Source organism: Tasmannia lanceolata, unplaced genomic scaffold, assembly GCF_043159265.1.
Source record: "Tasmannia lanceolata isolate RefF3 unplaced genomic scaffold, GAP_Taslan_0.1 ptg000026l, whole genome shotgun sequence".
NCBI classification, from domain to species: domain Eukaryota; kingdom Viridiplantae; phylum Streptophyta; class Magnoliopsida; order Canellales; family Winteraceae; genus Tasmannia; species Tasmannia lanceolata.
Window position 1 is genome coordinate 2,142,183 of NW_027518703.1, and position 13,647 is coordinate 2,155,829.

At 37.3% G+C, this 13,647-nt stretch overlaps 1 protein-coding gene across 2 annotated transcripts; it reads right to left on the bottom strand.

Annotated features, from left to right (window-relative positions):
- Positions 1-922: 922 nt before the first annotated feature.
- LOC143858630 (ubiquitin-like-conjugating enzyme ATG10) lies at positions 923-13,174 on the bottom strand. Of its 2 annotated transcripts, XM_077369324.1 has the most exons (7): positions 13,025-13,174; positions 11,451-11,631; positions 11,304-11,354; positions 11,121-11,180; positions 3,546-3,645; positions 3,364-3,461; positions 923-1,812 (listed from the first exon to the last, which is right to left on the bottom strand). In XM_077369324.1, exons 2-7 carry the CDS (start codon positions 11,604-11,606, stop codon positions 1,582-1,584), a joined length of 696 nt encoding a protein of 231 aa, XP_077225439.1. In that variant the 5' UTR covers positions 11,607-11,631; positions 13,025-13,174; the 3' UTR covers positions 923-1,581. The 2 variants fall into 2 exon arrangements, with proteins under 2 accessions (XP_077225439.1, XP_077225440.1); XM_077369325.1 differs by lacking the exon at positions 13,025-13,174 and having other exon boundaries at positions 11,451-13,005.
- Positions 13,175-13,647: the final 473 nt, after the last annotated feature.

Consider the following 13,647-nt stretch of genomic DNA (forward strand, 5'->3'; position numbering starts at 1 on the left):
AGGGCTTGAAGCTCAAAATATATAGGCATTAATTGGAGTAAGGCTGATGATAAATTTGCGCCCCCAGAAAGATAATTCGCACCCCTTGTAATCTGATTTGATGTTGAAAAGCGTTGAAGTCTGCCACGATTCATGTTATAAACTGCGTGAATTATCCTACAGGAGGTAGAATTTATCATCTCACTTGGAGTAATATATAATGTCCTCTTTATGAGAAAGAAACATTTCAAGCAAAAAGCTGCCCTTAGTAGTTAGTAGACTGCCCTTCTGAATACAGTCAAATTCAATTTTGATGTAGTTCAAAAGGTATCTTTAGAAATCGTATCTTCAAAAATCACTTGAGATAGGTCCTTCAATGCTTTTCAGGATAGCAGGGGCGAACAGTTTTTTTTTTTTTTGTTAAGGCAAGTTGGCGAAGATTGAACCTGCACCCTCAACCAATTGAGCTACAGGCCTTTTTTTTTTTTGGTAAGTTGGCAAGGATTGAACCTGCACCCTCAACCAATTGAGCTACAGGCCCAACCCTTGGTCAGCTATCATAGTACTATTCTCGCCCAAGCACGCTTAACTTCGTTCTGATAGGATGAACGCATTTGTACTGTGATCCAAGAAAGCGGAGGCTTAGAAATCTGTAAGGACGTTTTTAGTGACACTTGTTATTCAAAGATTTTCATGTGCCAAAAACTTTGCACAACGCTTGGTAACTTGCTCTATCCTCAAAATTGTTGACATAAAATTTTATGAAAATTGTGAAATTTTATTCCATTAAAAAAAAAATGAAAAATGATCTTCATATATCTTCATTTTCATTTAAAGCGATTACTATTCTGAGAGACATGAATGCGGGCAAAACGAAAATCCTCCATCTCAACTCGTGCATACAAAAAACAAACACAGCTCAAATCCCCACCAAATACCAAAATCACTCTAAATAACAATAGTCAATCAATTTCACTCACATCTTTATAATAATCTTGTAATCTTACCATTCAAAAAATAAAAATCTTGTAATTTCACACAGCTTAAGTTCTTTGACAGTTCGCCACTGCCGAACCATGGAAAGTCTTTTGTATTCTTGTGTGTGGCTATTTGATTTCTCTAGCTCTATTAAATCAATGTTTTACACAATCCTAAACATATAATTGGTCCCCTGCAAATGGATGACAAAAAAAAAAAAAAAAAAAAAACCAACCATTCACATTCGGTGGAAAAAAATTTACACTGGTTAAATGGCTAGGATTGTTCAATGAGCAGAAGATTTTTGAGGTATGACTCATTCACAATGAAACACATCAAAGGAATGGTCTAGATGAAGAGTGAATCCAACCTGCATAGTTGCTGGCCTGAGCACTGCATGCCTTCTTCCTCTCTAGTTGCTGGCCTGAGCAATGTATGCCTTCTCCCTCTCTCTCTCTTTATGCTTTCTTCTTTCCGGTATGAGGGGCGGGCCAGGGCTGTTTTTCCTTCCTACGTTTCCTCCCACTGTTCTGTAAGTCAATAATCTTTCCTTCCCCATTGGGTGCCCACGACTATTTATGCTTGAATACCTAAAGAAACTACTTTAAATGTTTCTTCTATAGATTAGCCATCAATAACAGAAGAAATCGAAGTTACAGGACACGGCTCAATTAGCATTTCAAGGGTGATCATGAGCCCAACCGCCTGGCCAACAACTGATAGCCATGAGAGCAAGTATTGTTGGATAACTACATCCTTAATTGACGCCGTGTGACCATTAAACAGCAACTTCATCCAGTCACTAGTCCCACATGGGTGCAAAGTAACCCATGGCCTATTCAAATAAGGATGTTCCTGTCATCAACATACAAAGAAGAGTTTCAGAGGTTTTTGTAGGTAATATGTAACCTAGACACAAGCATGCATGTGACATCACTGTCAAATTTGAGAAGAGCTGCTTAAATTCATGGATCCTGAAAACCACTACATGCATACAGCAGCCAATTGTGATAAAATTGCAAGAATATAGAATTTTGCACACATAAAAATCAACCGGCTACACCAATTTCAAAAAAAATAAAAATCGATGGGCTACAATTGGGTACTTGTGATGTTCAAAAAGGTACATAAACCTCAATCCAAAAAAGTCTCAGATGACACCCATAGCCGAAAATCCCATTGATCCATCAATTCTAAACATCTAATCAGTAACCAAGAAATAGATAGTATAAGCAGCAGCACTCCACATTCAACTGGCATAAATCTTTTGATTGGACACTCGGGGATTAGCCTATCCAGGGGCGGAGCCAGGAATTTACACTTGGGGGGGGTGGGGGAGGTGGGGGCATGGCCACTAAACTAACCAGCATGCATGTACAACCATGTAGCATAAAAGGGATTTTGCAATTCTTTGGGGGGGCCATGGCCCCCCTCATGCTATATGTGCCTCCACCCCTGAGCCTATCATTGTTAATAGACTAAGGTTTCGTTTGGACGTGCATAAGCAGAAAGAGAGGGTAAAGATTCCCATTTCTTTCCTTTCCTTTTCCTCTTGATTTGAGAGGAAAGTCAAACAATAAAAAAGGCCTGCATTTGGGAAATTCATAGCTAACAAGGACCGTCGTGTGAATAGTAAATGGCAACCAAACAATGCTTGGAAAGGAAAATATTTCCTTTTACTTTGATTTTCCTAATTTTTACTATAACCAAAACGGACGGTGAATCCATGTTATAGGGCCTACAGGATGAATGGTCCATCTTGTACATGTTCATGAAGTGATGGTTTTGGATTTAGACACCTAAGTTCATGTGTTAAAAGGGAACCAAGGATTTGCAGAAGTAATACATTAGAACCACTACTAGTATAAAAAACATAATAAAACGATAGACTCGAAACAAAGTAAATTATGTTTCTCTAACATGTGTCTAATATAGAAAATTGGCATCCTTGTCATGTTGGTTACATGTAAGGCGCCTTACACTTAACAAATTGACAGATGTGGAGGCAAGTGGGTTGGCATAAATGCTGAATTAAGGTGGAATAATATATCTGAGATTGGTAGGATTAGTCAATCTCAATGATCTGAATTTTTCTATCATTTGTTCTAAAATGTTAGAAGTAATCATAAGGGATCAGTGTCGATCCAGAGCCTCAAATTCGTTGTTGTAACCTATTTCAGCTGAGCTCTGTTCAGCTAACTAGTTTCAAATTATCTATTTTTATAATTTAAGATTTTGTTTTGTTTTTCTACCAAACAAAGTAGCTGAAAAACAAATAGTACAGACTCAATGCCTCAGCTGAGATGGAACCCCAAATATGTCAGCTAAAAGAAGGTACATAATTCTCAGCCACAAACTCTCTCAGCGAAGGAAACATGCGATTTAAATCAGAAAATGATAATGTACCTCCTGAGTCATAAATGTCCATTTCGCTTCCATTAGTATTCTTGAAGAGTACAATGGGAGCTCTTTCTTGATGTCCTCAAACTCCAGAGGTTGTCCATCTATACAGAGCAATTAGTATTGGATCTTTAGTTCAGAAATGAATTCAATAGTTTGTGCAAGCTTTGATTTGAAGACATGTATACCACATCGATATCCACGGAAATAAAGCACAGGGACCCTGTAAGAAGGGCTGTATACTATATGGAAATCATAGATATGGGTTTCTTGATCGTGGCTTTGAACCTGGAAAGAATACCGAATAAAACCATGACTACTTTGTTGATAGAAATAAAAAGAATGCGCATGTGCATAACATATCATACCAAAATTAAACAATAATAGAATATAGAGCACCTACAAACGTGAGAAAACATATGTCAGACAGAGCTAGAAGATATTTGCAATTATTTTATCCATTCATACCAAGATAGGAAGTGAGTGCTTGAACTGGAAGCAAGAAATGCGAACCAGATAAGAGGAACAGTGGGAGAAGAAATGTCAAGAACCACAAGGGAAACAATCAAGAAGTATCACTATGGAACTCTTGGGATATCAAAGAAAATTGTTTTCCCAGTTTTTTCACAAGGAAATTCACTTACATGTTTCCTGATATTCTTGGATTTCCCAAGTTTTCCTTTTTCGAGATAACCATCTTGAGTTTGTGTTCCTGGGAACATGTTTCCCACTTAAGGGTGTCAATTTTGGCTCGGCCTCGGAGGCTCGCTCGAGCTCGGCTCGAGCAAGGTTTAATATGTTTAAGCTTAACGAGCCGAGCCCGAGCTAGGCCAAGCTCGGCTCGGCTCGTTAAGGCTCGATTTAATATGTTGAAATATATATCTATATACTATATAGCAGAAGAGAAAAGAAGAGAATTTTTTGAAAATTCTATGAGAATTACACATCACTTTTTTTGACTTTTTTTAACAAATGCACCCATTCAACCCACATATTTTCAATCCTACCCCATCCTTTATGCTTTTTAACAAAGGCACCCATTAAAGCCACATAATTTCAATCTTACCCCCCTCCTTTATGGTTTTTTAATAAAAATCTATAGTGTGATCTTAACCATCCGATTTAAGAGGAATTATGGAAACCTCTATAGATTGGAGGGCTAGGATCAGCCTATGGAAATGATTTTTGGGGCACAACCTATTTATGTTGTGTTCCAACACATGGACGGTTTGGATCAACCCTATGACGTGGTCCGTACAGTTCTTTGTCGGCCCGTGCATCGCACGGGGTTTTTTACTAGTATATATATATATATATATATATATATATATATATATAGCGCACCTTTCATATATGCGGTGGAGTGTTCTGATTGGTTAAGTGTAGGTGGGTCCAATACTTAATGCATGACGGAGAAAAAATAGGCATTTTTTGAAACTTAACGCATTTGGGGTTTTCTCATTCGAGCCTCGAGAAAAATAGGCGTTTCTCTCTGAAACCCTAGCAGAGAAAAAATTTCGCCAGAGAAATCCCACAACGGAAAGCAAGCTAGGGTTTGGACCACATCCTGTGGTGTAAAAAGAGTAGTCGAATTACACTAGGGGCTGTCCAGTGAAGGGGTGTGAATATATCATTGTCCTTTATATATAACCCACAAATTAGGGTTTCAAAGAGGCTTGATTTTTTTACTTTCATTAAAAAAACAGAGAAAAGGCGGGGAGAGAGAGAAAAGCAGAGAGAGAGAGAGAATGGAGGGAGAGAGGGAGAGGGTTTGCTCCGGCCCATCTCCGATCATCTTCCTCATCTCGCCGGCAAGCCATCCTCACCACCACCCCAAGATCTAACCTCCATCTGCATCTTCTCCAACTTCTCAAACCCCATTCTCCAAAAACCTTTCAAACCCTAGATCCATCCCCAACCATCCTTTACAAACCATAGATCTTACCCTTTCTCCATTAAATCCGGCTCCAACCTCCATTGATTCCGGCAATCTCGCCGGAATCCAACAATATTACCCCCACCAAACCCTCTTTGAGATCCACCATCATCAAACCCACTTCACCCATTAACGAGCTCGGTAAGGCTCGCAAGCCGAGCCAAGCCTAGTCGAGCTGAGCTGAGCTCGAGCTTGGTTCGAGCCCGAGCTCAAGTATCAAGCTTAACGAGCCGAGCCGAGCTGGGCCAAGCTCGGCTCGGCTCGGCTCATCTCATTTACACCCATATTCCCACTGCATTAAGCCCTCCATAAAATTATATCATATTAAGTTACATCCTTTACAAAGTTATGGGATTTTCGATCCAATGTTGGACAAGTGAGATAAAGTTAGGGCTTATCAAAGTCATAAAGGTATACAAAATCCTATATTAGTGATCCCCTGTAAGTTATAGCTTATCTAGGGACCCCGGGCATGAAAAATTCCATCATGGTCCCACGCTATCATCCACCAACCTCCTCCACAGAAATCTCGTTCATAGCTCCACCTCAGTTAACCAATAGGCAATTTCTACCTTGTCAAGATGGTTCAAAAGTTAATTGATTGACATCAAATTCTCGTAATGCAGTCGTTTCTGAACCTCGTCCAACTCTTCCAACAAGTCTTGCATCACTAGCCTCCCCTCTTCCTCCAAATGCTGCTCCTCCAAGTCCCTCTATATCCCTTTTATATTAAACTAAAAGTAAAAGAAAGTGCCCAGTAAATCTCCACCCTTATATGAAAACTTACCAACAACTAGCATCCTCAATCCATTCTGATAAAAGGAAGAAAACTTATCTAATAAAAATATAAAATAAATAACAATAGGCTAATAGACTACTACCATTAGACTCCTTTCTAAACTACACTTATTTCTAACGTCAAGTTGTATCCCCAATAGACTACTATGTTTCAAAAAAAAATCTCCAATAGACTACTACTATTACTAGTACCACTTGTTAGCAACTTAACAAAAAAAAATAACATCTTAAATTATATTCTCTCTAAAGTTATACTAAAGTCTCGGGCCCAACTTCATAACTTCGGGTAGGTTTTACTGTGCGCTGATCGGTGACTATTCATCTAGACCACCACCACATGTCCAATCAAGACATTCTGGCCTTAAAGCAAATGGATGATCTGATCCCCGCAATCAAAAAGGAACTTTTAAGGTCTTCCCATTGAATGACCATTGCCATTTGCAGGCCATGATAAAAAAATTAGGATCATAAGTTTGTCATGGGGCTGGCTAGTTAACTCACTACCAAAGTACCAAGCATAGTTGTTGGGTAGATCAACAACCCCGAATCACCATATGAAATTGTGATTATCATGTGGGACTGGCAACCCTAATAAAAACCAATACAAGGGGCACATCACCATAACACATCTCATTCACACATGCAGAGACACACACATTATGTTTTGAAAATCAGAATCGAACCGTAAATCGTAATAGGAGACGAATCATATCAGATAATAAATCGTAAGATTCATGATATATATATATATATATATATATATATATATATATATATATATATATAATAATAATAATAAATAAATCAGAGAATAATAAAGTAATTATTCATTTTTCGTCTAAATTCATTAATTTAAAAAGAAACTACCAAGATTATGTATTCAATATCATAATACGAATTGTTTGTTAACAAACCTGTCACATGTTAATCATCTGTTTCTCATCCAAACACATGCATATTGGATAATAATCCTAAAAATAATAAAAGACGAATATCAATTATAAAAAAGTCATCGATAATTGATATTTATCTTTTTTCGATGTTATCCTCATTATAGTTGGTTCCCTCTTCGAGGTAAGTAATGCCCTCAAGCACATGCATTGTGCATGACCTTTTTTTTTTTTTTTTTGGAACGGTTGCATTGTGCATGACCTTAGAAGCTGGAATCTTCCTCATGGGTGCCGCTCCCTGAACCACAATTCGGCGCTCCTTAGGATGGGAACTGCTCCCACGACACTCTCAAAGAGACGAGAACTGCTCCCATGGTGCTCCCAACCTGCTCCTATTATACCATCAATCCCACCATCACCAACTTCCTAGTATCAAACTCCTCCAACTCTTTAAAGTACTTCATTGAAGCAAGCACAAAGGCATCTTCAGAAGACACAAGGAACGAGGGCACGAAAATGATGATGATTAGAAATTACTACGTTTTGATTTACTTAAAATTTGAAAGATATATGTGAAGATGGTTAAAAATTACTATTTTTTGACGTACTTGAATTTTGAAAAACATATAAAGAAAATATTACATAAACGCTCCCACAGCGCTTCCAACCTTGACTCTTCTTGACCCCCACGCTTCCCCGCCCCTGTGCATGACTATTTCAAACAGGTTCGATTCGTTCTTTTGAAGGCTCTTTAATGTAAAAGGGAAATGGGGTCTTTCGAAAGAAATACAAAACTTAATTAGAATAAATCACATGAATTGAATAAATCGTACAAGTTACGATTGAATCGTAAAATTCGGTTGAAAATTGCAAGATTGATACAAATTAAGATTCAGTCATGGGATTCAAATTATAATCCATAAGATTTGATTTGAATTGAAAATCGTAAGAATTTCAAAACAATGCACACATATATACATTTACGTGTGTGTAAAACAGCTGAGAGTGGACGTGTTTTAGTTTAGTAGTATGTGTTCTAAGTTGGGCAAAAATGATATCTATGCCCCAGCTTGAGGGGGAATGTTAGAGAGTTAAGTTATTGTAGGGAGATGCATATTAATGTTTTGGCATAACCCTTTAGTTATTTTCTTATGTTTATCTGTTTTAAGAGGATGGGGCCCATCAGTGGATGGCCCTAGCGGCAATTTATATAATTTCTAAACTCTTACTCATCCTACTAGTAAGTTTCTTAAGTAAAAATAAAACATTATATCTACAAAATGTACTAACATGTTTAATATATGGGATTTGCTAGGGACCATCGCAGAAGGCATTTCGCGGCTGGGCTGTGGCATGTGAGAGCCGCCACCTAGGCTCAGAATTTGTTTTATTCATTTAATTCTGAGGCTAGGTGGCTGCTCTCACATGCAACAGCCCAGCCGCGAAATGCCTTATGCGATGGTCCTAGGGGTGCAACTTGGCCCAGGTTCAACCCAAAAAAAACCCGGGTTGGGTTGAGTTCGGGTCAGGTCAGGTTCAGGTTGAGGGCTTTTACAACCCAACCCGAGTGAAACCTGACATTTTTAATAACTTTTTTATTTTCTAAGCTTAAAATCTCGGGATGGGTTGGGTTGAACTCGGGTCGAGTCGGGTATCTCGGGTCGGGTAGAACTCGGGCCGGGTGGGGTTCGGGTTGGAAAAAGGGATTCCACGGGTTGGATCGGATAGGGTTGAGTAAATGGTTGTTCGGGTCGGGTTCAGGTTGGCCTCAACCTGACCCAACCCGACTCGAGTTGCACCCCTAGATGGTCCCTAGCAAATCCCTTAATATATTACTAGTTATCACCATATTATTATGTAGAAAAAAACAAAATAAAATTTGAGAATTGATTAAAACATGGCGAATCTGCAAATCGTTCTTTTTGGGTTGGCTGAATCCGACACTCAAGACCCGTGTCGGATTCGCAAACTCCTACCCGTACTGATGCAACATAGCTGAACTGTATTGGCCCGGTAAGACTGAAACACCAAGATACACCTATAATTCGCAGGAGCTGATATATGGGGTCCAAATCATATTGGATCCCTAAAACTCCAATACTTAACAGCTGATACAATACGTATTGGCCAAATTTTTTTTCTATGCTTACAAAGTCATAAACTATATGAGATGGTGTAAGAAGCCTAGGTGGCTTCAAATAATTGTCTCACGCAAATCCATAAAAAGAAAGGCATTCTTCACATCTAATTGAAAAAAGTGACCACTCTTGAATTGTAGAAACTGCAATGTCCGAATAATAGTCATCCAACGACTTGGGGAAGTGTTTCTTCATAATCAATACCGTACTCCTATCCTATGAATCCACCTTATCCACCAAACGTGCTTCACATCTCTCAATTGATCCCTTAAAACAGTTTTGTCTTTCCTTCAAGAAGAAGAACAATATCCTGGCCACCACTACGCTTTAAGGCTTGGAGTTCATCTAACACAGCCTTTTGCCAACAAAGTGCTATGGAGAAAAGTGAAGAAAGGCACCATATGGACCAGACTCAAGGACCAAATGACATCCCTCCCAAAACCCGCTAGAAAAGGGTAAAATCTCCTTAAGAATTCACCCAAAAAAGGTACCAATATTAGATTCAAGAACTGAATGCCTCATAGTTGTTTTTACCTCAATAAAGGTTTTCAAGGCAAAACTACGGAAAATGTACATAAGGATCATTAGAAGCAAGACTGGATGCTCAGCTTTGATATCATGTTACAGTTATCATGAGGAAGACCGGGTGCTCAGCTCTAATATTATGTTATTATTTTATGCAAGGTTTTAAATTTTGGTTTTGGCTTCGGTTTCGGTTTCGAAAGCCTTAGAAACGGAAACGTTTCGGTTTTGGACGGAAATTTCGGTAAAAATCTTGTAAAATCAAGGAAACGTATGAAACATATGCAAATGATAGAATTTGCATAATGGTTTTAAAACAAAAAAAACGCCTAAGGACATGCATTGTCGCACGAAAACAATTTGGTACCTGCCAAATTTTTCATGTAATTCATATAAATATTTATAAATAATGCATGCACCACACTTTGCATTTACTTCTTATAAATATAATTATATAATACATACCAATTAGTATATGAGTATTACACTTACAATTTTGGTTTATGCATTTCAGTTTTGGTTTCGGTGGGGATGGAAACAGAAACATTTCGGTCATTTACTGTCGGTTTCGGTGGAAATTTAAAACCATGATTTTATGTATAATACACATATACACACATATAGATGAGCAAAGAATATTGAGAAAATTTTACTAAATGATTAATGTTTCCACAACATTTGTATGAACACCTCAACAACTAAAAATAGATGGAAGAAGCTAGAAAGGGGTAAAATCTCCATAAGAATTCACCCAAAGATGGTACCAATACTAGATTCAAGAACTGAATGGAATCCCATAGTTGTTTTTACCTCAATAAAGGTTTTCAAGGCAAAACTACGGAATATGCACGAAAGGATCATTAGAAGCAAGACTGGATGCTCACCTCTGATACCATGTTAAAGTTATCATGAGGAAGAGAGCAGATGCTCAGATCTAATACTTTTTTTTTCAATGGTAGATCATTTCATTAATGAGCAAGACCGAGATGGTCAGAGAAATACAGAAAAGAGAATAAAAATACAAAGCCATAAGTAACAGGAAACAAACAGAGGGCCGAGTTCAAGGCGGGAGGAAATCGAAAAACTCCAAGCCCACTTTGGATACCCCATCCCTAGCGAGCTTATCAGCTTCACTATTTGAAGATCTTCTTACATGATGGAAAGAAGTCCCGTGACCACTAACTATGTCTTTTATCTCATCAAAGGAGGGAGCAAATCTCCAAGGAACACTTGATGCTCAGCTCGAATACCATGTTATTATTTTACGTATAATACGCATATACACATATAGATGAGCAAAGAATATTGAGATAATGATACTAAATGATTAAAATTTCAGCAACATTTGCATGAACCCTCAACAACTAAAAATAGATAGAAGAAGCAATTTTATACATATTGTTAATATGATATAATGAACTGTAACTCTGTAAAGCTACTATTAACAAGAAAACATGGATAAAATAACATAAAGTATACCAATGTGGCGTTATCGATAGGTGGTTCTTCTCCAAAGTAACTTTCTTCAGTATGATGTTCCTGTAAGAGTAGTTATAACAAGTGACAATATCAAGTGTTTGCACCATATCTCTTTCCAATGGAATATAACAGATTTCCCATATCAGTGAATTGATAGAGATCATATAAGTTACTAATACTGACATCACTAAAGTCCAGATGATACACATTTTCAAGAGATAAGTATCCCTCCGCCTGCAAAAAGGATAAGAAACAATGGCACAGAATCAGTAGTAGTTTCAATAGAGCAAACAACAACACCAAGATGTGAGCTACGAGAATGTGACTAACTTTATGTGGTGCACCCCATGGTAATCTTGGGCAAGATATCCAAGACCATGGTGGGAGATTAGGATTGATCTCCTTCCACCTTTTAGAAAGGGCTCTGGCAGCAACAACGAAGTCATCGGATGAGAGAGTTCCATCCCAAGCCCAGGAGCTTTGCATGGTATGCTTGGTTAAAGACAAAAAACTGTCATAGATTGAACATGCATGCTATTAGGTGAATGAGAACATCAAGAACCCATGAATAGGAACCCAAGTTTCTTACATACAGATACTGATTCAAATGAATATTCGAGCATATGAATGTCAATGACAGAATATAACAAAGAGATCAAATATGAAAACCAATCATGTAACCAAATAAAACATAACTTTGTAAAAAGGATTTTACCCAAGAATCCTTACATGCCAAATTACCCAAGGGCCAAGACTGATCATCAAAAGTATAACGTTATCTAAAATACTAAACATGCATGCATCATGGGTATGTTATTAAATGTATGTTACAAAATCAACAACATGATTAACATGCTGGATGATAATCTCAATATAAACATTACAATAACAGGACAGAATGTACAAAGCTGCCAAAAAAAATTAGGCAACAAATTTAAACCACATGAACAAATAATTTGAAGTTACTAAACTTACCATGTTATCGAAAATAATACATTCATAAAATCAAAAAATAAGATCAAAACAGACTGGAGTAATAAGACAATACAAGCTAAGATAATAATTATATAAAAAAGAAAGATTTGTTAAACAGGGAATAGATATCATCCACAAATTACATGGGTCTGCAGATACATCCTCTACGCTTAATTCAGTGTGATTTAACATGCTAAATAACACACTCAATGCATGTATTGCGATAAAAAAGACAAAAGCATGATTCGAGAATTAAGATAAAAGGCGTTTTCCCTGACAATCCATACTTTCCAAATTAATACCATCAGCACGAATCATTAGACGAATTAGGGCACCATTCATACTTCCAAAGTAAGACCCAGGTATCATAAATACTTCATATGTATGTCTACTAGACTTTTTATTGAATCAGCAGTGTGTATATAACTATATATATATAAATGATACATTTTACTTAATTCTTATTTTTTTCATTTGCTAATCATCTACAGATTATGATGAAAAGCTCCATACTATAGTTTTCATTTATCATATTCGATTTTCCGTGATCATCTTAAGTTACTTTCTATACATCTATGCAACTTGTTCTTCAGAAACTGAAAAGTCACACATTTTTACAATTTTCGTAGTTCATATTTCATTTTCATCAAATATTGCTAGGAATTCTCATGCATTCACCCACGCAATAATTCATATAGAAATGTAAAATTTGCAACAAAAAAATAAAAATTCTCAAATAGAGTGACCAAACAGAAACTCTAACAATTGATTTACATATTGTGATGATCAGAAATTTCTAGAAACTGGTGAGAACATAAACAATCGAGTTACGAACTGATATTTGAGACAAAAAAAAAGGAGAAGAATCGAACATCAAAACAAGGAATAGACAGGAAAGATTACAAACTAAAAAGAAAAAAAAAATTTACCTGATGATTCTCTTGACGCAGATCTCCGAGTCGCTCCAAATACCTAGAAAATTTGAATTCGAAGATTTTCAGTAGCCCTAATCGGATATTAGGGCTACTGACACTTTTTTAAGGGTGATGATATTTTCACCCCCCCTTGCAGTACTTGCACACCCCCCTGATAACGTGATTTGAATAAGGTTGGCCACTTTTCACGTCAAATCAGGTTATAAGGAGAGTGTGCACGTAATGCAGGGGGGTGAAAATATCATCGCCCTTTACACTAAATGGGGCTGTCCCAAGGAAAAAAGGGGGCGAAGGTTATAAGTTTCGCTACCACAAATTGAAGGGGTTAGGATCATCCTATAAAATCATTTTTTGGAGCCTAGCCAATCCAGAGCGAGGACCAAAAAATGAATGGTTTAGATCATTTGGATAATAAATACACTAGAGGGGAGCTGTCCCAAGGAAAAAAGGGGGTGAAGGCTATAAGTTTTGCTACCACAAATTGAAGGGTTAGGATCATCCTATAAACCCAATTTTTGGAGCCCAGCCAATCTAGAGCGAGGACTAAGTAAATGAATGGTTTAGATCATTTGGATATTTTGAAGTCGGTAGTTCTAACCACATCATATACAAGTGGC

Bases quoted from the DNA above. Each gene is read 5' to 3' on its own strand.
- LOC143858630 (XM_077369324.1), bottom strand. From the start codon at position 11,606: ATGCAAAGCTCCTGGGCTTGGGATGGAACTCTCTCATCCGATGACTTC. The intron at 11,355-11,450 runs GTTAGTCACATT...TCCTTTTTGCAG, and splicing joins CATGGGGTGCACCACATAAA to GCGGAGGGATACTTATCTCT. The intron at 11,181-11,303 runs GTCAGTATTAGT...CTACTCTTACAG, and splicing joins ATCATCTGGACTTTAGTGAT to GAACATCATACTGAAGAAAG.